The 25,484-nt window shown below is 36.4% G+C and overlaps 2 protein-coding genes across 3 annotated transcripts in view; both read right to left on the bottom strand.

Moving 5' to 3' along the window:
- The window catches only part of pacsin1b (protein kinase C and casein kinase substrate in neurons 1b), a 91,409-nt gene that overhangs the window by 35,067 nt on the left and 30,858 nt on the right, over positions 1-25,484 (bottom strand). The gene's annotated exons all lie outside the window — the stretch shown is intronic.
- Positions 1,556-15,355, bottom strand: LOC141386374 (uncharacterized). Its single transcript, XM_073954737.1, has 2 exons — positions 15,273-15,355; positions 1,556-5,172 (listed from the first exon to the last, which is right to left on the bottom strand). Exon 2 carries the CDS (start codon positions 4,773-4,775, stop codon positions 2,493-2,495), a length of 2,283 nt encoding a protein of 760 aa, XP_073810838.1. The 5' UTR covers positions 4,776-5,172; positions 15,273-15,355; the 3' UTR covers positions 1,556-2,492.

Raw genomic sequence — 25,484 nt, 5'->3', positions numbered from 1 at the left:
ATAGTTTTATAATAGCTATAATTTTATTATTATTATTTATTATTGTTATTTATTTATTTTAGGGAGTGGCTTAACAACAACCCGGTGAATGTCCTTAAGTGGCCCAGCCAGAGCCCAGACTAATGCAGCACGATTCTGGCTAAAATGAGAATCGCGATTTTTTTGCAAACTGAATATTAATTACAACTTTATTACCTGTTACTCACAGCAGATGAAGGTTCTGTTCACTAAAGTAGACGCGCGCGCGTCTATCATTAAGCAGGGTGCGCGCCCGCCCTCTGTAATAACAGCTCACGGTCAGCAGCTCACGTCACGTGTGATTTCCCTGCCTCGAATACAGCATTATATGAAGATAAAAATTACATTTTTAGCTGAATTATACCTTATAAATACAGCATGTGACTCTTTCAACATCATTTGGAGGTGCTGAGCAATGTATGTGAAAATGAAAAGCTGCCTTTTCTTCTCTCCTAAACTTAAAAATATGATTGACAGAATCGTAGAAATGCTGGCTAAAGATCGTCTAGAGAGTCGAATTGAGATTGCGATCTTTTTTCGATTAATAGTGCAGCTCTAGCCCAGACCTAAATCCTATTGAACATGGCTGTACACCATCGCTTCCCATCCAACCAGATAGAGCTTGAGAGGTACTGCAAAGAGGAACGGGAAAAAATTCCAAAAGACAGGTGTGCCATTTTTTTTACTCAACAAAAATATTAACTATAATGCCACATCAGACTCTGATCAACACACAGCCATTTATGTTTTGTTTCTGAATGAATCCACACACACGAAAATGTAGACTTGTCATAGCAAAGCAAAATGCAGGGGTAAAAGGTAGATTGAACATAAAACAATGAAGTTGTCCCACAAAATCCAAAGAATTGTTTTATTTCAGCTCATTTTCGCAAAGTTTGGGACTTGTGGACCAGAACTTCTATGCTGCTTTGACACAATCTACATTGTATAAGTCCTATAAAAATAAAAATGAATTAAATTGAAAGTAGTTTACAAAAAACTGCAGAAATATTTTTTAATCCTGACTTGTAAATCACTTTAAATAAAGTTGTAAATTTATTTTATTATTACAAATATGTTATTATACAATTGGTGCTGTGTATGCACCCTATACATACAGTAACTGTGCATTTGTATGCGCTTGAGGACTTTGGATGTTTGCAGACTATTAGCTATCTGTCTCTTCTTTTAAAGCCACAAAATGGAAAGTGTTGAGAGTGTTTGTTTGTTTGTTTGTTTTTTGTTGTTGTTGACTGTTTGTTTTTCTGTTTTGTGCAAATTTATTTAAAAAATTCTTAAAAGTATAAAATAAAAATAAATAAAAAAGAATCTGCTAAATGAGGAAAAAATAAATAAATGAGCAAAAAATAATTATTAAAATGAATGAATCAATTTTTACCATGAATTAAAGACAAAATAAAGAAATTAGATATAGATTTTCTTTAGATTTCTGATGTCCCTCAACATTTACGCCTGAAGCTCAAAACTATACACAATGACAAACAAAGTGTCACGGGTAGCAAGGAGGACCCAAATGCAGAATTGACAAGAGAACACAAGGTTTATTTTCAGGAGGTAAACAAGGCTATGCAGGAGGACAATCAATAGTGCAGGACGATTTCAGGAGAACAGGCTGGTGAGGGGAGGAGACTCAGGACTTCAGGATGATATAGAGGGAAGTGTCTTAAGAGGGTAACACAGGCTGTTCAGGAAAGGGGAATTCCAAATTTCAGGCCAAGCAGTCAAAAGGTAGCTAGCCGAACCTCTGGTTAGGGACAGGGGTGGCAAACAGATCGATCATCAAGGGAAGGGGATCCACAACCAGCGATGACTCAGGAGGGAAGTGACACAAGCAACACAACAGGACTAGACGGCTGGGGAAACAAAGAAAATTAAAAAGAAGAGCAAGCAAAATAACAAACTAGAAGTAGTAAATATGAGAAATTATTAAGAGGGAAATAAGTGCTCAAAAAACAAAAAATGAAGCAAATTAGGAACTACACGAAACTACTGAAACTAAAAACAAAAGGCTTAAAGAAATAAGCTATAACTAGAAATAAAACAGAAAGCAAAACACAGGAACAGGAATTAAAAAATAAAGAATTAACTAAAGACTAGGGCTAGACTGAGGCTAAAGATCACAAAAATAGCAAAATAAAAACTTGAAATTGGTCTTGAGCTGCAAACAGAAATAAGTTAAAATGACAGCAAACTTATTGAAAGAAAAAATAAATTAATTAACCAAATCAAAAGGATAAATTAATTCAAGATAAAGATCAAAAACACTTGTACTAGACTAGACAAAGGAAACAAAACTAGACTATAAAAAAACTCTATTATGCACTTAACAAAATAAGCTAGACAAGCACACGAAAGATAGTATGACGAACCGGCAAAGACAAGTGGAAAATGAACTCAATATAAAGGGAGTAGATAGCACAAGGAACAGGTGAACATAATTAGACAAACAAGGACTAAACAAGGGGGCGAGGCATAGGAAAACAAGGAGGCAGGACAAGAGGAGCACATGGCCAACACAACAAAAGAGACAACCATGTGCTAATACACAAGACAAACAAAGAGACATTAAACACAGACAGGAGTGACAGGGCTGTAAGGGCTGGATCCTGACAGTACCCTCCCCCGAACGGACGCCTCCAGGCGTCCAATCTAGGCAGAGGCAAGGGATGTAACAACAACTGGGAAAGGGGGTGGGAAAGAAAGCTTGAAGGACTGGAGAGAGCTGGAAACACAGGGGGTAACAACTGGGAGGGAGAGTGGGGAGCAAGACCTGGGTAGACTGGAAAAATTGGAGGTGCTGCTGGACGGGGAGGAAACAGTCCTGGGAAGTTGTTTTGGGGCAACCAGGGAGGTGCAGATCTTTGGAAACCACTAGAGCTTGTCAACACAGAGGGGGGGATGGGGGGGATAGGAAAAGTCGTGGCTCCTTTAGATACATTCAGTCTCTTAGTGTGGAAAACCTTGGGACGGGGCCTAGGGTCTGGGTTAAATTTGGGTTTGCCCTTCAGAGCTGCAGGCACAGGCTTCGGGATTGACTCAGAGCCCACTGGGACTGGTAAAGCTGGCTGAGGTGCCAAATCTGTAAAGACCTCCAATACTGTGGGAACTGGAACAGGGGCTAAATCCGAGGCGTACTCCAAGGCAGTCAGGACAGGCTCAGGGTCTTTATCTGATATACCCTCCAGGGCTGCAGATACTGGATTACAGGTCAATTCTGTAAGGGTTTCTGGAGTTGCAGGGACAGTTACATGGGTTGAATCCGAGATCTCATCTGAAGCCACGTGTAAAGGCTGAGTGGCAGAATCTGAGGAGCACCCTAGTGCTGATGAAGCTGGAAAAGGGTATGGGTTAGTGATCCCCTCCAGGGTTGCAGAAATCCGCATAGGAGCTAAACTATTTATATCCTTCACGGCTACATAAAGTGAGTTAGGGGCTAACTTTGAAGGATCTTTAGTCCAGGTTGAGGACCAGGGTGGAGCCGGAGGAACAATACAGAGAGGATCCAAAGGAATAGGCAGGACAGGGGTCTTGAGTGGGACAGGAAGGGAAGAGTGCAAATGAACTTGAGGCCTGTGAGGAGCAGGCTGGGCTGGAGACCTGTGGGGAGCCGGCTGGGCTGGAGCCATCTGGACTGGAGGCCTGAGGGGAGCCGGCAGGGCTGGAGCCGGCTGGTCAGGAGACCCGTGGGGAGCCGGCTGGTCAGGAGACCCGTGGGGGGCCGGCAGGGCTAGGCATCTGGGTGGTGCCGGTAAGGCAAGGGGTCGGAATGGGACTGCCACTGAGCTGCGCTCTGGGGCTGGAGCCGACACTGGCGGGCGCTCTGGGGCTGGAGCCGACACTGGCGGGCGCTCTGGGGCTGGAGCCGACACTGGCGGGCGCTCTGGGGCTGGAGCCGACACTGGCGGGCGCTCTGGGGCTGGAGCCGACACTGGCGGGCGCTCTGGGGCTGGAGCCGACACAGGCGGGCGCTCTGGGGCTGGAGCCGACACAGGCGGGCGCTCTGGGGCTGGAGCCGACACAGTCTTCAAGCGAAGGGCTCTGGCCTCCCTGGCACGAGCTCTCCTACCTGTACGCCTCCCAGGGCGGGAGGTTGATGGGTCTTTCACATCTTGGGTTGCTTGGGCAGGCACAGACAAAGAGCTATCAACACTGGACATGACTGACTGCAATGTAACTGGGTCAGACTTAACAGACATGAAATCAGACGTTGACTGGGAAACTTTTCCGGAAGTTGAATTGAGTTCAAGGGACTGGGTTTCCCCAGAGGCAATTGTGGTGGATTTAGTTGACTCAACAATAGGAATCCGTGCAGAGGACACCCTGGGGCAGGCAGCAACTTGGGTAACCTGCTTCTTCTTGATTCTCCGTTTCACAGTGGGAGCCGGAAGATGATGGTGGTCTTGATTTGAGGAAGGAGGGATGGTAGGGTGGTCACTGCTAACATCATCAGGAGGATTTAGGATCTGCCAGTCCTTACGATAATGAACATAATCAGAAAAGTCCCAGAAATTTAGAATTTGTAATTGCTCCATCTCCCACTCTGGCAAAGGGTCATCTAGGGAGCGGTTAAAGGCCTTCTTGAGAGCACAGTCATCATAGTCGAGGCCCCTGGCCATGGTCCAGAAAAATTGGGCAAATGCCCGAGGTTCTAGACCCTGCTGGCGAAGCTGAGCCAGTCCCCGCTTGAGGGCCAATCTCCCTTCCTTAGTGGTGGGACGGACAATAGTGATGCTCATTCTGCTGGGTTCTTGTTTGGCCGGTTCGTACTGTCACAGGTAGCAAGGAGGACCCAAATGCAGAATTGACAAGAGAACACAAGGTTTATTTTCAGGAGGTAAACAAGGCTATGCAGGAGGACAATCAATAGTGCAGGACGATTTCAGGAGAACAGGCTGGTGAGGGGAGGAGACTCAGGACTTCAGGATGATACAGAGGGAAGTGTCTTAAGAGGGTAACACAGGCTGTTCAGGAAAGGGGAATTCCAAATTTCAGGCCAAGCAGTCAAAAGGTAGCTAGCCGAACCTCTGGTTAGGGACAGGGGTGGCAAACAGATCGATCATCAAGGGAAGGGGATCCACAACCAGCGATGACTCAGGAGGGAAGTGACACAAGCAACACAACAGGACTAGACGGCTGGGGAAACAAAGAAAATTAAAAAGAAGAGCAAGCAAAATAACAAACTAGAAGTAGTAAATATGAGAAATTATTAAGAGGGAAATAAGTGCTCAAAAAACAAAAAAAATGAAGCAAATTAGGAACTACACGAAACTACTGAAACTAAAAACAAAAGGCTTAAAGAAATAAGCTATAACTAGAAATAAAACAGAAAGCAAAACACAGGAACAGGAATTAAAAAATAAAGAATTAACTAAAGACTAGGGCTAGACTGAGGCTAAAGATCACAAAAATAGCAAAATAAAAACTTGAAATTGGTCTTGAGCTGCAAACAGAAATAAGTTAAAATGACAGCAAACTTATTGAAAGAAAAAATAAATTAATTAACCAAATCAAAAGGATAAATTAATTCAAGATAAAGATCAAAAACACTTGTACTAGACTAGACAAAGGAAACAAAACTAGACTATAAAAAAACTCTATTATGCACTTAACAAAATAAGCTAGACAAGCACACGAAAGATAGTATGACGAACCGGCAAAGACAAGTGGAAAATGAACTCAATATAAAGGGAGTAGATAGCACAAGGAACAGGTGAACATAATTAGACAAACAAGGACTAAACAAGGGGGCGAGGCATAGGAAAACAAGGAGGCAGGACAAGAGGAGCACATGGCCAACACAACAAAAGAGACAACCATGTGCTAATACACAAGACAAACAAAGAGACATTAAACACAGACAGGAGTGACAGGGCTGTAAGGGCTGGATCCTGACACAAAGATCAGGAAGCAGAGCATCTGGAATGCCAATTTTCCATGGCAGGTGAGTACAAAACACAACAGCGTTAATCATTGATGAATGTCTTTGTCTTATAAAAAGACAGACATAATAATCCCCAGCTGCATGTTGATGATTTATGACCAACCAAAATAGATAAAAGCAATGTAAAATCAAGGTAAATCAACGTACTTTTGGCTTATGTCTACTTTTAAAAATACTATTGGTTGGGTTTGGCTAAATGGTCTGCTAGCTGATGTGTACAACAAGCTCTGCTTTCTCCTGGATGTGTACAAAAAGGGCATGTATGTGAAATGTACAACAAAACAATCGCATACGAGCAAGCGAAAGAAAGATACTAAGCTGCCATTGCCGTCAGCCTTATACACGAGGAATCCCATGACGACGTCACCGGCGTCATCAAATCTGGACAAGCCGTTTACAAACTCCACCTAAACTCAGACAAGTGCAGAAAGGTATGGCACACAACATACCAAAGCAAAAAAATAACACAGAACCACGTAACAGTATCCGTGTAGCGCATTTATTCATTCATTTTCCTTCGGCTTAGTCCCTTTAATAATCTAGGGTCACCACAGCGGAATGAACCGCCAACTTATTCAGCATATTTTTTTAAGCAGCGGCTGCCCTTCCAGCTGCAACCCATCACTGGAAACATCCATACACACTCATGCACACACATACACTACTGACAATTAACCCAATTCACCTATAGCTCATGTCTTTGCACTTATGGGGGAAACCGAAGGACCCAGAGGAAACCCACGCGAACATGGGGAGAACATGCAAACTCCACACAGAAATGCCAGCTGACCCAGCCAAGGCTCAAACCAGCGACTTTCTTCCTGTGAGGTTATCGTACTACCCACTATGCCACTGCGTCACCTTGTAGCGCATTTAAGATTCTCAAAAATGCAGACACCGCCCTAGTGGATTTGTCATCTGAAACATGCAACGAAGCCTACAAAGAACAATGGCAAAAATATAAAATAATGATAGAGGCTGAGGTAGGGCCAGGCCGATAAACGATATTATATCGAATCGTGATAAAATTTGTCAATAGCAATGATAAGCTCTGGATTTTTTACTCGATACTGATCTAAAAGCCAATCACACAGCGGAAATGTGCAACATGCACTAAAAGTTTGTTAATATTGGAGATGAACTGAATTTTCGGCCACCATAAATTTATCTGCCGAAAATATGTAATGCTATTCAATGGACCCTTTAATTTTTGTGGCTGCAGTCATTGTTGGGGTACTCTTTTAAATCGAGACGCATTAACAACGTATATCAAAATACATATCGTTATTAGGGATGGGCGATGTTGACCAATTTGGCATCGTACGATGTCTAATGTGAAACATCGCGATGGACGATGCCATCGTCGTCGTAGGCGGGGGTGGTTGTTAAATATCAATTAATTCTTAACAAATTAATTAATTGAAGCCTACCGTTTTCACATGGTCTTTGCTTTACCCATAACCATAGCAGACATAAATAAAGTTACAAACAAATGACCAGCTGTCAATCACTTTTTTCCGCGGGACTCTGGCATTAATAGGCAGTGATCTGTGTCTTTCTAATGGCTTTTCCCACAGCTGGTGGAGGAGATGAGAGTTCGGTTGGAGTTTACTGTAGTGTATACTTTTTCATTGTTTTCACTGCAAAATCCTCACCGCGTGAGCGGATTTAGGAGATATTTATGCATCTTTGCACCTAAAAACGCCAAACGCAGCACTCAGGAACAGATTAAAACAGTTGTTACGTGATTGTGAACTTGCTGAAGTAAAATAAAGCCTGCAATGCTTGCCCCGCCTTTATGCTCTTCTTATTGGCCCACTGCTCTAGAACTGAACGCGAATGATTGGTTAATATCTGCTGTCAATCACTCAGTCAATGCCTTTTGCCTTCAGATGACAGGAGCTACAACCGCGAATATGTGAAGCGCTGAAGATGAGAGATTGAAAATAACACTGACAGATTTACCTACAGTTACTAATAATGGCACATCATGTGATCATGTGCTGAATGTTAATCCACAATTTACACTTTTCCAAGAGTGGATAAAAGACTTCCAGTGGCTTCAAGTCTGCTATGAAAATGATTAAGCCAGTTACTGTGAAGTCTGTGGGACGGGGTTTGCAGGTAACAGCGTTTGCCACTGAATCTACACATTTTAAGCGTGAGAGATACTGTATGATCCTTCATTTAATTCTTATGAAGCTGTCAGCCGTGCAAGCGGCAGCTATATGTAACATTTAACACAGCTCATGAAAAGACCGTTATTGCTATTAAGATGCCATGCAAATAATAAGTTATATATCAATATAAATGTGGGGTGGAGCGAAGGATCACGATGCCGACTCAGCATCGTGAAGTTGTCCCACACGAAATCTGCGCACGCAGAATTCCGCAGATTTTCCTCAGAATTCCGCAGATTTCTGCAGATTTTTAACCCATTATTAATTCTGTTTATTTACTTAAGTAAATGTGTAAATCTGAATTTATTCACTTTTTATTCAGTAATTTATTACTTTTTATTTAATATATTGAGGTTTTGGTTATGATACTCCCAAAATAATTCCGCAGAAATCCGCAGACTTTTACCAAAATTCTTCGCAGAAATAGTAAAAAACATCCACAGATTCCGTCTGGCCCTGGCCATCGGCGATGGACGATGTCATCGTCTATTGGCACAACCCTAATCATTATAGTTCAATATGGCAAATAATTATTAAGATTGCATTTTTGCCATATTGCCCAGCCCTAGGCTAAGGTACATATTTCTAATGCAAATGGCTAACTTAAAAAAAACTTTAATGTAAATTTTAATCACTTTAACAGAATGTCCTGAACAAAAGTTTCACCGTCAAAAATAGTCTGACACCAGAGATGCTGAAAGGAATGCTTCACGTCTGCGTTCAGATAAGCTCTCTCGACTCTGTTCAAAGTCTGAAGGTGTATTATGATTATCTTCAGTCCTCAAACACCTCGCAATCTGCCCCAGATACAGACAAAACGGAAATGATTCATTCAAATGGCTCTTAAAAGTCAGAAAGCCACATACCTAAAGATATACTGAGTTCCATTTCATGCAGAGCCTAAAAGCAGGAGACCTTGAATTGCTCTATCATGTTGCTTCAAGTGGATTATTGTCTGTATAGAATGTGAAAACAACATGCTAAATTGGGTAAGGGATTCATTAAAACAGCAACAAGAATCAGTCCAAGGCACTCGAATAAAGTGAAAAATTTAAAAAGCCTTTATTCACATGGCTAAATCTCTAAAAACCTACGCGTTTCGGTAGAAGTCTGCCTGCATCAGGGTAACAGTGATCAGGTGCGTCTAGAGTCTCTTTTGAGTACTACGGTCACATGACTCATTTAAACATCTCAAATGGCACTCAAATAATTCAACAAGCAAAGTCTACTATCATCATATATTCGGCATAGATACACAAACACCCACTTGCATAAATGAGAAAAGAGAGAGAGAAAAAAAATGGAAAATACATATATTATACATCAATGTATAATGATAATCTGTAAAGCATCTATAGAAAAACACAAAATTCATCCATTCATTTTCTTGTCGGCTTAGTCCCTTTATTAATCTGGGGTCGGATGAAATGTAATCAATATAAACAAATGTAAAATAACACTGCACTTTAAAATGTAACAAGTTAACCTTACTTAGAAAAATCGAGGAAACCGCTTGTCTTATATTTGTATTTATTTTAGTGAGCATAAATTAGAACAGTTTGAAATTGCAACTTCTTAATAACGTAAACTTCAGTACCGTTAACTCAAAATAAGTAGTTGTGTTCATTTCATCTTAGTGTTTACTAGGAAAATATTGGGAAACAATGGCTTTAAAATGATCAAGTAAGCTGAAGTAAAACATTTAAGTAAAGACAATTTTTTTTATAATGCAGTCATAATAATTCAGTTATAAAAAATATATATAAAATATATAACAAATGCTGAATAATCCACTAAATAAAACACATTATACTTACTTTGAACAATAATATTTTTTAAAGTTTTAAATAAAACAAGATTATTAGATTGAAAATGTGCAACTTGAATACAACCAGTTCATTCATGTAATTTTCTGGCATCCATTCTTATGAACTGTTCTTCAATGAATGCAGTTGTGTAATGTTGACCTGAGCTGTAATAATAACCTGTGAGACTCTGCAGTGCTTGATCTCCGCACTGCAGCACTCAGGAGACCCACAGATCAATAACACCAAGGACACGTGTAGAAAACCCTTCACTAGTGAAACACACAGCGAGCGCCGGCCAGATCACAGAGACTGCTGCATGCAAACTCAACATGCTGAATTCATTCATTCATTTTCTTTTCGGCTTAGTCGCTTTATTAATGAGGGGTTGCATTAAGAAATAAGTTTTCGTAATTTATTAGGAATGCTACTGAAATGTTGCTGGCTAGTTTACTGAGAAAACATGCAAAAATATTCTCTACATATGACTGAATATCAACTTATCGATTTATAAATGACACAGTTTTGTACTAAAATGTAGTAAATAAACAAACATGATGATCAGGGGTACGTTAAGTTCCTTCATTCTACATTAAAATGCATAGATTGGGCAGTCTTTTTTTTTACTTCATGTTTGCCATTTGTGAAAAAGCAAGAACAGCAGGATTATGATCAGCTGAGTTCAGGACTGATGAATAATTCATCACTTTGAGTTAACAGATTACATCGGCAACCGGTTCTGAAGTCCCTGAACACACACAGACATTACTGCTTTGTAACTACAGCCAAATCCTTCAGTACTTATGATGTATTCTGTCTTTATTAAAGCTGTTCAACCATGTATAATATTATACAGAAATAACCTAATAATAGAAAAAAGTCTATTTTGCAATTTTCCTGTATGCATGAATATATTGTATAGTGTATGTATTAATACATCATCTGTATATTAATACTGTTAAAGGATTAATTGCAAAATTTAAAATAAAATTCATATTTATTTGTGCATTGTTTTTTTTGTTTAAATGTATGCATGGTTATACTGCATAATTACAACTGTATGATTAAATATTCAATATATATACATACAAATATTGATATATAATACAAGCTATATACAGGTGAAGTCAGAATTATTAGCACCCCTTTGACTTTTTTTTTTCTTTTTTAAATATTTCCCAAATGATGTTTAACAGAGCAAGGAAATTTTCACAGTACGTCTGATAATATTTTTTCTTCTGGAGAAAGTCTTATATGTTTTATTTCGGCTAGAATAAAAGCAGTTTTACATTTTTTAAAAACCATTTTAAGGTCAATATTATTAGTCCATTTAAGCTATTTTTATTTTCGATAGTCTACAGAACAAACCATCGTTATACAATAACTTGCCTAATTACCATAACCTGCCTAGTTAACCTAATTAAGCTGTTAAATGTCACTTTAAGCTGTATAGAAATGTCTTGAAAAAGTTATTAAAACTATTATTTTTAGAAATGTGTTGAAGATATCTTCTCTTCGTTAAACAGAAAATGGGGAAAAATATACAAGGGGGCGAATAATTAAGGGGGCTTCTGACTTCAAATGTAAATATATTTATTTTGTATATTTTTGTATTTTATGTACAGTGTGTGTGAGTGTATTTATACACATATACAAAAATATACAGTCACAGTACACATTTTATTTTATTTTATACTCCTAAGTCTCATTAACATTAAGTTGCAAAGTAATAATATATTGCAGTTTATTTGTTTGCTAAATTAAAAATCATTGTAATTAGGCCTGACACAATAATCAATATATCGACTTATCGCACATACACATGACCTCAATCATTTTTGGTGATGCAATATATATCGCCCATTTATAAAAAACAATTCTAGAAACATTTTAGCTGATTGCGCAACTCCTCTATCTCTATTGGAGGTGTCAGTGTGGTTAAAAAAAACACTATAGTATTTACTATAAATTACTATAGTATGTTTTCATGTGGGTGGGTGCCTGACAACTGAAAACAAATCTGGTAGCAGATATCACAGCCTTTGTTACTTTTTATCTTGCACTTTTTTGTTAACATTTATTATTATTTATTTATTTAGAACATACGTTGTCACATTCTGATTCCAGCGCATAAATTATCATCAGTTTTTAAAATGACTATAATTAAATGAAATTAGGAATATAATATGATGGGTTCTTTAGGAAAGTGTACTTGCATTGTGATGTTATAATATATTCCTTCTGGCATTTTATAATGAGTGGCATAAATGGTATTAAAATGACAATAATATCATTTATTGCAATATATTTGGTGCAATATATAATATAGAAAATAGTTATCATGACAGGCCTAGTTGTAATGCTTTAGATTTGTGCTTATTTGTTTTAATAATGTATTTATTAATCAGTCTGAATAATCAGGTAACTGTACACATTTGTATATATTATGTAAATAAAAACTTTTATTTTGGATACAACTATTATTTATATATATATATATATATATATATATATATATATATATATATATATATATATATATATATATATTCACATCTATTATTATTCTTAATTTTTTTTGTATGTGTAGCAGGTAAATATTATTCAAGCCATGTTTAATTTAATTTGCTGTTTGCCAATACTTTGCAAATATTTGTATCAATTTATTATCCATTTTTGAGTGAAAACGATTTCAACTAAATATGTGAATTAGACTCAAAGATGCATTTAAGAGGTCACTATTTATCCCTTATTGTTGTCACTGGGTAAATGAGCAGCTTTAATCTGCAGCTAAATAAAGCAAACAGAAGCGTCACCCTGCACTGAAACTGAACTCCACTCCTCATAGACAACAACAGCAGAACAGATGTGGGCTAATGCATGTAAGCATTGGACGATAACAAGGTTTACCATGGTTTGAAAAAGTTAAGGTTTTAAAACCACTCAGATGTTCTGTTGTACTGTTCTGATTGTTTTATTTAGTTTTTAGGACAACATTATCTCCAGGGAAGAAAGGAGCCTCCACATCAAAAGCTACTGGTCAACCCACGATTCAGCAAACATCTGAAAACAAATCGCTTATAAACCAACATCCAAGCATGCTAGACCTGAACAGTGCAGTGGCTGACTTTAGATCCAAAGGAAAGGAAGATATCCAAAGATGCCTTTTCAGGTTGTAAAGAAATCTGTGGTTTTTAAACTAATGAACACAGCAGAAGTCAAAGATTTATTTTAATTATTTAGCCTGACATGTTTGCTGTTCCAAAATACTATAAATGTTTCTTAAAATAAAACATATTGTGCTCAATGTGGGGAAAAGCTGTTGTTTTTTACCCAGATATTTTAAAAGAGCTTATTTTTGAGCAGTAATCACAACAAATATGATCCGTAATAGTTTCATCCAAAATTATCATACCATTATAATCTTATACCGGCACATGCTTAGACACAAGACAACACAATTTCAGCCCTTCAGCTCCACATCCAGATCATTAAAACAATCCTAAAGGTGGCGAAACTGAAATAGGAGAAGTATAGAGTGAAAACTGCAGCACATCCTCAAGCACAGTTGCTGAAATTAGACAGAAAAGATCCACATTACAGTAGTGGATACTCACTTTAAATGCCCTGTAGACTCATAATGCATGACGTCACATTTTTTACATGAATACAGTCTGAGAATTTCATCATCCATTATAATGCTTAATTATTCAGCATTCCTACAGGCACTTTTCACATCAGTGTCTAATTAACTATAATAGCCATTGCCCTTATCAGCTCACATTATTACACGTAGTAATACTAATTGGCTATTTATTGTTGTAGTACAGTAACTTAATTATTATGACTGATTAAAAAAATAAATAATAAAACATATAAGCACAAATCTAGAGCAATACAAGCATGATATTTAATTTAGCAAACAAACAAACAAACTACAATATATGATTAGTTTGCAACTTGTAAATGAGACTATGGAGTAAAGTAAATAAAGAAAAGAAAAGAAAATAATAATGATATTAAAATAAATGTTAAATAAATAAATAAATAAATATTTAAATAAAATAAAAATCATTTTAACAACAGTTTGTAGGTAAAAGTGTGAGTAAAAATAATATTCATATTATAATTTATTTAAAAAGTAATTGAATAACATATTACATATTGTATTTTTTTTGTCAAATTATTTTAACAAGAATTTGTAGGTAAAAGTGTGAGTAAAAATAGTATAATATGATATAATACAGGCGGTTCATTCCGCTGTGGCGACCCCGGATTAATAAAGGAACTAAGCAAATGAATGAAAGAAATTAATAAATATAATATAATATAATATAATATAATATAATATAATATAATATAATATAATAAAATATAATATAATATAACAATATATAATATAACTAAATAATATAACATAAAATAATATAATACAATATTAAATACAATAATATAATATAATACAAAAGAATATAATATAATATAAATTAATATAATATAATAACATAAAAAAACTAAATAATATAGCATAAAGTAATATAATATAATATAAAAATTAAATATATAATATAATACAAAATAATATAATACGATATAATATAAAATAATATAATATAAAACAATATAATATATTAACATATAATATAATAAAATATTAAATAATATAATGTAATATAATATAATTTAATCTAATCTAATCTAATTTAATCTAACATAAAATAAAATAACATAAAATAGTTGAATATAATATAATATAAAATAAATACAATAATATAATATAATATAAATAATATAATATAAAGTAATATATTATAATATAAGTATAATATGATATAATAACATATAATATAATAAAATAGCATAATATAATATAAAATTAAATATAATATTGTAGTATAATACAAAATAATATAATATTAAATAATATAATATAATAACATAATATAATAAAAATTAAATACAATAATATAAGAAAAAATAATATAATATGATATAATACAACATAATATAATATAATATAATATAATATAATATAATATAATATAATATAATATAATATAATATATTTTTCTATCACACAATTTATGACTATCACAAATTGGATAAAGAAGTAATAAAAATAAATTAAATTAAATTAAATTAAACGTATTATACTATAAAATATAATTAAAACCTGGTGAGGTCATTGCTAATTTACATAAATATTCATGTCCACTTTTGTTACATTCTCCCTTACACAACCCATAATGTCCATTACAAAAGACAACAGACATAAAACAATTTGTTAAGTACTAAACAATCTCTCACCCGTTAAATCCAGCCTAAAAGAGAAAGATGTTCCAGGATCTGTAAGATACACTCCTGACACGAGTGGGAGTGTCGAAACTGTTGAACTCTCATTTAGACACACTCAGTATATATTCACTCAGAAAGAAACGTTTACTCGACACACACTCATGCATTACACTGAACTTTGACAACCACACCCAGCAAGATGGCAGACCATCAATGATTAGCCAGAGAAATAAGAGACGACATTACCACACAATGGGCCTTAAAAGGACATACACAGTCAAATAAAAAAACATAAAATCTCCTTTAGACAGAGGGAAATTCGTGCTAGTTTTAAATGCTCAATCCCGTCTTCCTCAAGGGGGCGCAATTTATTAACATGTTTAGTGTACATTTGAGTATTTATATTTTTGTTTATGTTTTTTTCTTAGTAATGTATTTAATTAGTGATTAACATGTTTACTTTAAATCCCTTGAAACATGTTCTTATTCAATACCAATTGTAATTGTTTGTAGTTTACAAACAAAACTAAATAAAATAAAACAAAATTAAATAAAAAAATAAAAATAAAATAAAATAATACAATTTAATTACAGAAAATGATCAAGGGAAACAAAACAAATAAATAAATGTAAAAAAAAATAAAAAATAAATAAATAAAACAAAATAAATAAAAATAAAATAATGAAATAAAAATAAAATAAAAATAAAATAAGATAAAAATAAAACAAAATTAAATTAAAAATTAAATAAAATTTTGGCTTTTATAAAACAGCTTTATGCAATTTTGTGAAAAATTGTGATCCCTATGAGGCAGATTTCAAGGTTTACCAACAAAAAAAGCACTGCACATGAAAAGTTTATTTTGTTTGTCACAAAATTGCATGTAAAAATTGCAATTATATTTATTATATAATTTGTCGGATACAAAACTTACCTTAAGTGTGTGTGATTTACTTTTTGAACATTTTCAGTTCTTTTTAACAAAACTAATAATATTGATAACTGATAATTTTGGCAATTAAGGTAAATAATAATTAACATTTTTTTATACCGTTACATCACATATATTTACTATAGAGCATTTGATTGGTCATGATTTGATGAGAAACTGAGGTGACGTGAATAAAACCGTTGATCCAGACGGAGGAGACGAACTGCAAGCTTTACATGTTTATATCAGTTTCATATCTTCTAAACATGAATATTGTCACTGCTTTGTTGTGCACTAGCTTACAGATATCCTAAAAACTAACCACACTGATACTAACATCTAAAGAACTTTCCTACTTTTAATTCATGGGACCTTTAAAGTACAATGTGTAAATTAGACAATGAGCTGTGTTAATTTTGGGGATATTGAAGGGGATTTTGGTAATAAAGAGTAGGTGAGAGAAATACAAAAAATTCACAAAGTAGATGGACTAATATTGATGGATATGCCTCCGTTCAATACTGCGGTCGAATAAAGGAGCAAAATGGTGCTAATTGGCAACTAAAAGTTATTCAGCACACAGTCAACTGCATCTCACCCACCACCGGAACTAATCGATAGCATTGATCAGGCCAGTGTGAGGCAGACTGAGGTCAGCAGATATCAATGGCTGGAACGCTCAGAGCTGAGACTAGAACTAAATGGCCAATGTTTGTATTATTATTGTTAGAGTTTGCTAAGTCAACAATCACTATTACTTGCTCATATTGACACCCTAACAACCACATAGCAGTGATCTTACAATTACATACAACTGCAGATGGGTGAAGGGAACAGCCTTTATATGTTAAAATTATCCTGTAAAGGGGACCTATTATGCAAAAATCACTTTTATAAGGGGATTAAACACAGTTATATGGCAACAGTCTATGAATATAACCAGCATCTAATGTTAAAAATGTCGTTATTTACAATCACACTTGATAAAAACAGTCTGCAGAAACACTTTGATAGACATTCTCACTTTGTACGTGTCATCAGAGGGGTAAAGCCCCACCCACTCGTGACCATCTTTCCTTTATTATCATACGATGTTAGTCTTGTTTTTAAATCTGCCACTATGCTGACACATAGGCATCTGTAGCTCCGCCCTCTTTTTAAAAGAGCAGAACAGTCAACAAAAAGGCACAATTAGGATCAAAGCCTAAAAGGGTCATATTAAAAGAGATAAACTATTATTTGTGTGTTATTTTGAGCTGAAACTTCGGCAAACCCGGCCCCCAAGACAATTTGTTCTGGCTCTCCAAATAGTGTGACCAAGACATCAAAAAATAAATTTAGTTCAGTCGAAAAACGGCCGCTAAAGTTATGAAGTGTGTCTGTTCAATACAGCATGAGCTGCAGAGGCTGCGCAGAGCGTGAGTCACCAAAGCGAGTGGTGCGGCAGCCAAAAACATTTAGATGTGTTCGTAGAAAAGGCCTTTTGTCAATAAGGGATGCAACAATATTAGTCGATATCACTATTAACTGTGCTTTAATTCGTCACAGTTAATTAATAGTAAAGGCTTCTATGCCGCATTTCTGTTGCACGGAACATAACGAAACTGCAGCAAGTTATGCCAAGTTGCCAACTGTGCGCTAGTTTAAAGTTCCAAGTATGTATACGCACGCACACCGGATTAACTATAGCAGTGGCCATTCCCATATCAGCAGTAAAAAAACATCTCACGGTGAGAGTTGTGCGTGCTTTTCAGTGCAATGTCAACAAAAGATATGTTTTAATTATTATTAAAATGATTATGTATGCATGAACGCAGATAGAAACAACAGTTAATCTAAATATCTACTTCCCTAATATAAAGCTTGAATTTACATTAGACGTGATAATTGTGAAAGCATAATTATTCTTGAGACTATAAAATCGTACAACCAAAATCTATAATTGTTGCATCCCTAATTGTTACGCAGTTCAAAACATAACATATAAATGTAGAAGAAGCCTACTTCAGCACTGCACTGCTTTTGTTGTGCTCTGAAATACAACATTTAAATGTTTGCACTGATATTATATAGTTTCAAAATGCAATATATTAACATTTTAATGTAGAAAAAGCCAACAAGGTTGTCTTAGGGAAAATACAGCATATGGGCTCTTATATGCAGTTTTGTCATCACTCATATAGTATGTCATATCTCTCCAGCCCTTAGTTTGAGATGTTTTTCATAAACCGAACCCTATGACAAACTAATTGAACAGCCCTGCTCTAGAGACTTATTTTACATCTCGTAAAAAGGCGCATAATAGGTCCGCTTTAAATGTTTGTGCTGCAAATGTAAATGAAGCAATGCCCTATCAACCACATAGCAATGACCTAGCAAGTACCTTGAACACTCTAGCAACCATATAGCAACATCTTAACAACCACCCAAAACATTAAATCCACCACAAAAACCACCTTAACCACTGCATAATAGGCATGCCACGATAGACGGTGTTAACGGTGTTACCGATTTTAATACGCAATAACGGTGACATCACTTTTCCACATTGACACCGTCCCCACATTTGTTTTTTTTAAGTATTCATTTTTTTATTCAATATCAATGGCAAATTTAATTCTAAATAATTAACGCAAAACGAGCGCATGCACTATAATTAAAATCTGAACAGCTACAATGTGTCATATTTCAGTTATCACGAGAGGAGAACGAGAGGTGTTTAAAGAAAGAGAATGGCAGATGATTTAGTGTCAAAATGCAATGCAAAAGCACCTGTTTAGCAACATTTTGGGTTCAAACCAAATATGGCAATCTGCAAACTTTGCCTGACAAAGGTGGCAGCATCTGGAGGAATCACAACTAATTTATACACGCACCTTCAACGCACCTACTTGATGTTTAACTATGGGTGGGTCGCGGGTAGATAAGATCAATAGCCATAAATACGCAACGCATACTCTCATTTTAAAAATCACAATGTTTAATAATAAATTATCTTATTTTTTATTAAAACGAGTGATTTAGCAATGCTGCGCCATTAATAGCCCAACTGCAGAGAAACAAAGCAACCACAGCGGCACTTTATTTTTTTTTGCACTTGATTATTATGCGTTTAATGGTTGGAAATCAATAATGAATAGGCCGACAAGAGTGTATCCTGTGTGTGTGACTGTCTTTTATAACTAAAGCCGGTCTCTTTAAAAACCCAAAGTTGCTTCGCCTGTCTGGCAATATTTCGGCATTTAATCGAATCAAAAGTTCATTTAGATGAGCGTTTATTAAAAAAATTGCAGTAAAGTAACTGTGTAGTGTGGCCACACATCGAATCTGAAGTCTGATCTCATCTCTCTCTCGCTGTCATCCAGACATTGACACAGACAAGTCAAGCCGCAAAACTGAGGCTGGTACCAGCTGACAGGTAGAATAGCTGAAGCCTTTGCGAAATCTGTCAAAATACAGCACTGAAATTAACAGGCATAAATGTCTTTGAGCCAAAAAGTCTCTTCGCTAAGGAATATTTCCAGTACCTTGTTGAATCTATGCCATGAAAGATTAAGGCAGTTCTGAAGGCAAAAGGGGGTTCCAACTCGGTACTAGTAAGTTGTACTTTAATACTAATAATACTATAATGCTAATAAATAGTATAAGTACTATAATAATAATAAATACTATTTGTAATTCTAATTTTTGTAAACAGCCTTTTTTGCAATATTTTAAATCATATGTTGCATATAGGACATATATTTTATATATGTGAGATCTAGGGGGGTCACGATTTAGATTTTTAATTAAAATCGATCGAAATTTATGCTCAATTTCGATTATCGAATCAAAAAATAGAATCGTCGATGCTGCCACGCCCCCATGTCACGTCAGCTTGGCTTGCCAAGCGGGAAAAAAACAGGCTTTTTGAAGTGCTTGTTAAACTGCAGACGCAGGAGACCCGTCGACAGAACTTAAACCCTCTCCTCTTTCAATGAAGTCGACGGTGTGGAAGCATTTTGGATTTCCAGTGAGTTATGTTGACAACGTTCATGTTGTCGACAAAAAAAACACAGTTTTGCAAGCACTGCTATGTATGTATTATTACGTACGTTTCGTCCGATAGACAACACCGGCATCGCGATCCTCCGCCCACCCCCGTTGCAAATCCGCTCGTGAAAAGTACACACTCAGGCCCTGTTTACACTGTCTTTGTTTTTAAATGGCATTTTAAAACGACAACGATTTGACATCCACAGTGGCGTGTAGCATTTCTGAGCAGCCCTCCTTCCTCTCTACCTCTGAAAATGCACATCACGTGACCACACAGACATAGACGCATACACAGCCATGCGCTCGAGACAGCAGGTCCAGGCAGTCAGAGGACTGCTTCAATCTTTCACTCACTTGCACCTCAGATACTGTTGGCTGGTTTCTGTTGGTTGTGCGTCTTTTTTACCGACGCCATTATAACGACACAGATCACTGCCTATTCACGAGTCCCGCAGAAAAAGTGATTGACAGGTGGTAATTGTGTGTAACTTGCCTTTATTTATTTACTGTATGATTTGTTTATGGGTAAAACAAAGACCATGCAGGTCAGGTAGTTTAAACGGTAGGCTACAAATAATTAATTGGTCATTAATTAATTAATTGTTCATAATCGAAAATCGAATCGAATCGTGCCTTTAGAATCGAAAATGTAATCGAATCGAGGATTTGGAGGATCGTGACACCCTTAGTGAGATCCAAATATGAACTTGTATGTTTGTTATTTGCATACAGTTGTATTTGATTTCTATATGGGAAAGCTAATGCACCATTTAAATAAATACTAACACACAATAAATATAAGCCCAGTGTCGTCATCAGTGCTGTTCTGCAGGTTGACTATACTGTAATTGTTCCTTGCTTGCAGTCAGAGTTTCACAGGTATCTCTCTCCTCTTTAGCCGGCTCAGCGCCTCCAGGCAGTTTAATTGCGCTGGTTAATTTCCAGAAGATGAGCCTCACAGATTCACTCTGCTAATGCCTTTCCAATTTCAGAGGAGTTCAAACCCAGTTCATGCTGACAATGGCCTTTTCTTCACCTTCAGAAGTCCAATTTTCTCCACGACCCAAAGGGAAATTCAAAGAGTCCCCTTCTATTCGGTGCCTAAATAACCATATTAACGTTTGGCCCGAGTATCTTCTCTCTCTTTCTTCATTCCTCAGCATGAAACTGAGGATAAGATCAAACCAGATACTCATGAAAGACACATAAATGAAGCATAGCATGCAAAATGAGCAGCAGATACAGTATTAAAAAAGAACTATTTCAGACTTTTACATTAAAGTTTGTCTGTATTTTAGTCACAGAAGAGAGGTCCTGTTAAAGCAATATTTTCTGCATATTCAGTGCAGATTCACTATTTGCATGCATAATCAAACTTTAAAAACCTGTTGAATTCAATTTATTAAGCAACCATGTGCAGTGCTTAGATATCGACATTAAGTTGAGTCAACTCAACTTAATGTCAACTTAACTTGTCAACTTAACTCAACTCATATGTGCGGCCATAGAACGCCTATGGGCGCACATATGAGCGCTTATGCATTTGCTATTTAAACAGCGTAGCGCAAGGCCTCAAAACGACTCTTGCGCCAAGCTGAAACTACCAAAAGACTACTGCGCTGCGCCTTGTGCCACATTGCGCCGGGTGTATGATAGGGCCCTAAGTGATTAAACTCTTTAAAAAGTGGTTAGTTGACTTTTGTTTGACATTTTTTAATTCAATAAATGTAATGTTTATATAAGGTGCAGTAGGTGATTGTCTTCACTTAGACCTACTTTACGTCCTGTAAATAGCGAATGCGCTTACGGCACAACGCAGCTGGCCCATAAAGGGAATGGGAGATGAGACTCTGATTGGTTTATTCTCAAAACACACCAATAACTCAAGAAAATTAAATTAGCAAAAATGTGTTCTGACAAGCCCTGAAAGCGTTTCCGCCCTGCGTTTTGCGCTCTGCGCAAGGACCGTCAAAATAGAGCCCTTATTCTTTTTCATATTCTAACAAGCAAGTACAGGATTAGTACAGTATGTTTGATTTTCATTCATTTTTGCGTGAACTATCCCTTTAAGTGTGTCTTCAGAAAATCATGCTAAAAAATGTATGATCAATCCTAATTTTTGTCAGAAAATGAATAAACAGGATGCATTTGACTCTAGCTGTATTAAACATTTAGTCCCTTTTCGTTTTTGACCTGTTTAATATATCCTTCACATGCCTCTCTGTTCCTCTCGCTTGCACCTCTAAACACAATAAACAGAAATCTACGACAAATTTCTTGGCTCTGGTTCAGTGCAGTGAGGCGTGAAATACAGAGGCTGAGGAAGCACACAGCATCCATTACCAAAACTGCATCACACACACACATTCACCCGGAGCTCAATAACACTACGGTGACATGATCTGTTTGGCATAAGAGCCAGCAAATGTTGACTGCACTCACACTGACTAGTAGTTTTACCCAAAATATTGCATTTGGCTTCTGCATTTTAAATTAAATCTGACAAATATTGCATAAATGTCCCACAAATGACCCAAAAAGCCATTTGCAGGTCCAGTTAATGCATATGCATGAACATTGATAAGCTGATTGGCTCTTTAAACTGAAAGGCGGGATATCTTTTCACACAGCAGCTATAAAAAGGGATGCAGATCATGCGAGAGAATAAGATCTTGATAAATTACTGAGAGGAAAACAGATTTCAGAGCATGTTAAAATACTAGTGATTTCATTTGAGTAGCATTTAACACCATTTTACATTTTCAAGTGCAGTTTTTATCTAAGCTGTGTGATTTGACCTTCATATTTAGAATTAATCTATTGTTAATTGTCTCGTTAAGGTGATCAAAACAGGAACAAAAACGGGTGTAGAATCCAAGTGCAGTTTTAATTGATGTATAGTGCAGAGAAAGTGACAAAAATACAAAAGTACAAAAGGGCAAACAAACAAATAAATCAAGAAACTTAGACAGATTAAACACGAACCAGACTTTAACAAGCTACAAGAGCGAGATCACGAACAACATACCAGAGACAACAATGACCAACTGACAAACAGAGGATGAATGACTGAATATATAGTCCAGGTAATCAATGGGGAAACAGAGACAGCTGTGATTGCAATCGGTGTATATGAAAGACCGGGTGTATGCACAAAGGAATGTGTGGATATGTAGTTTTTTCGCCACTGTAGTTCGCAGGGAGTTGCAGGCGAACTGCAGTGGCATTTGGTGTTCATACATAGTCATGACAGTTAATATCAGTTAAGGTAGTTTGGGCAAATAAGAAACGTATTTTATTTCAGTAAAGCTGATTTTCAATTGAAGTTAAAGTAAAAAATGTGTTTTTTGCAATCTAATTTCTTGTTTTCAAAAATAAATATCCCACAGCCAAAAATAACGTCACTAAATATTTATGTATTTTTTATTTCAGTAAACAAGACTAATATCTTAAATAATGTTTCTAAGAAAACGTATGTCAAATTAATAATATTTGCAATAAAAAAGAGAAATGTTTAAAAAATGTGGGAAAAATACCCAGTAACTGATTAAGAAAACAATTTATGCAGTACAATGTATACACTACCTGACAAAGTCTTCAAAATGTCAAAATTTTAGGAACAAATAATAAATTGACTTCTAGTTGATCATTTGGTATCAGAAGTGGCTTATATGAAAGGCAAAGGCCTCTAGAGTACACTTCTTTTACCAAAATAAAATATGATCATGCCTTGATTTTTAATTATTTAAAAGGACAGTAAGGTCTGACTTTGCTTAGACAAAAGTATTGTCACTTAACAGAAATAATGTCCAGTATAGAATATGAAGTCATGCTGCAGTGGAAACAGAATCAATATTGTGTCTGACTCCCATGAGCTTGGAGGACTGCATCCATACATCTCTGACATGACTCAAATCACTGATTAATAAAGTCATCTGGAATGGCAAAGAAAGCGTTCTTGCAGGACTCCCAGAGTTCATCAAGACTCTTTAGATTCATCTTCAATGCCTCCTCCTTCATCTTACCCCAGACATGCTCAATCACATAATCTGGTGACTAGGCTGGCCAATCCTGGAGCACCTTGACCTTCTTTGCTTTCAGGAGCTTTGATGTGGAGGCTGAAGTATGAGAAGGAGCGCTATCCTGCTGGAGAATTTGCCCTCTCCTGTGGTTTGTAATGTAATGGGCAGCACGAATGTCTTGATACCTCAGGCTGTTGATGTTGCCATCCACTCTGCAGATCTCTCACACGCCGCCTTATGCCGAGTTCAGACTGCATGATTTTAAAAGTAGTCGTGTCACAGATGTTTTCACACTGCATGACTATCTGGGCCAGCGTTTCGTCGCTGCTTTGTTTACACTGCAAGATGGTTCGGCGACATGGACATTCACATTGCATGACTTTACTATAGGGAGAATCGCCGACAACTTCGTCCAAACTACGTCTCACAGCCAAAAACATGTATTATACCTTTTGTTATTAACTACATTATGAGAAAGAAGCCTTTAATGGGGTAGAACATGTACATGTTTGCTCACCTGGGTTTAAATGGAATTAGCCATTTCTCCTCAACGTTGATAATAAACTAATTTCTTTCTGTATGAAACGCCAAACAGACACGGTTGCTCCTGAGTCCTGTCAAACCTCCCCTAGTTTTCCTCCATTTCGTGGGTCCAAATAAACCGAAAAAGAGCGCTTTTAACTTCTCGCCCAGCCTCCCGCTGGCCTGCAGCAGGTATACACACACGCACACACAAGTGAAAGCTGCTCTCTCATTGGTTGTAGGCGATCGCCAATGTTATTTTCAGTCAAAACTCAATTCACACGGCATGATTTGAATCGCCGACAGCTCCAGATATTTAGCACGCCAAATATCTCGCAGGCATCGGTGATTCTCTCAGATTGCGTCTTTGATCGTTCATACTGTGTGATTGTCACTCACGTGCACGAGCAGCGATTTGCCTGTGATTTCAGGCATTTGTCGGCGATTTCTCAAAACCTGTCGGCGAGCCAAAATCAGGGCTAAAATCACGCAGTCTGAACTAGGCATTACTGAATGGAACCCCAAACCATGATTTTTCCTTCAACCAAATTTGACTGATTTCCGTGAGAAGCTTGGGTACATGCGGGTTTCAATAGGTCTTCTGCAGTATTGGTGATGATTGCGATGAAGTTCAACAGATGAATCATCAGAAAAAAATCAACCTTTTGCCACTTTTCCAAATTATCCACTAGAAGTCAAGTTTTTATTTGTTG

The sequence above is a fragment of the Danio rerio genome, chromosome 6 (assembly GCF_049306965.1).
Source record: "Danio rerio strain Tuebingen ecotype United States chromosome 6, GRCz12tu, whole genome shotgun sequence".
In the NCBI taxonomy this organism is placed as follows: Eukaryota; Metazoa; Chordata; class Actinopteri; order Cypriniformes; family Danionidae; genus Danio; species Danio rerio.
This window is presented reverse-complemented; position numbering and strand designations above follow the sequence as displayed.

Excerpts from the sequence above, each read along its gene's own strand:
- LOC141386374 (XM_073954737.1), bottom strand. The coding sequence starts at position 4,775 with ATGAGCATCACTATTGTCCGTCCCACCACTAAGGAAGGGAGATTGGCC.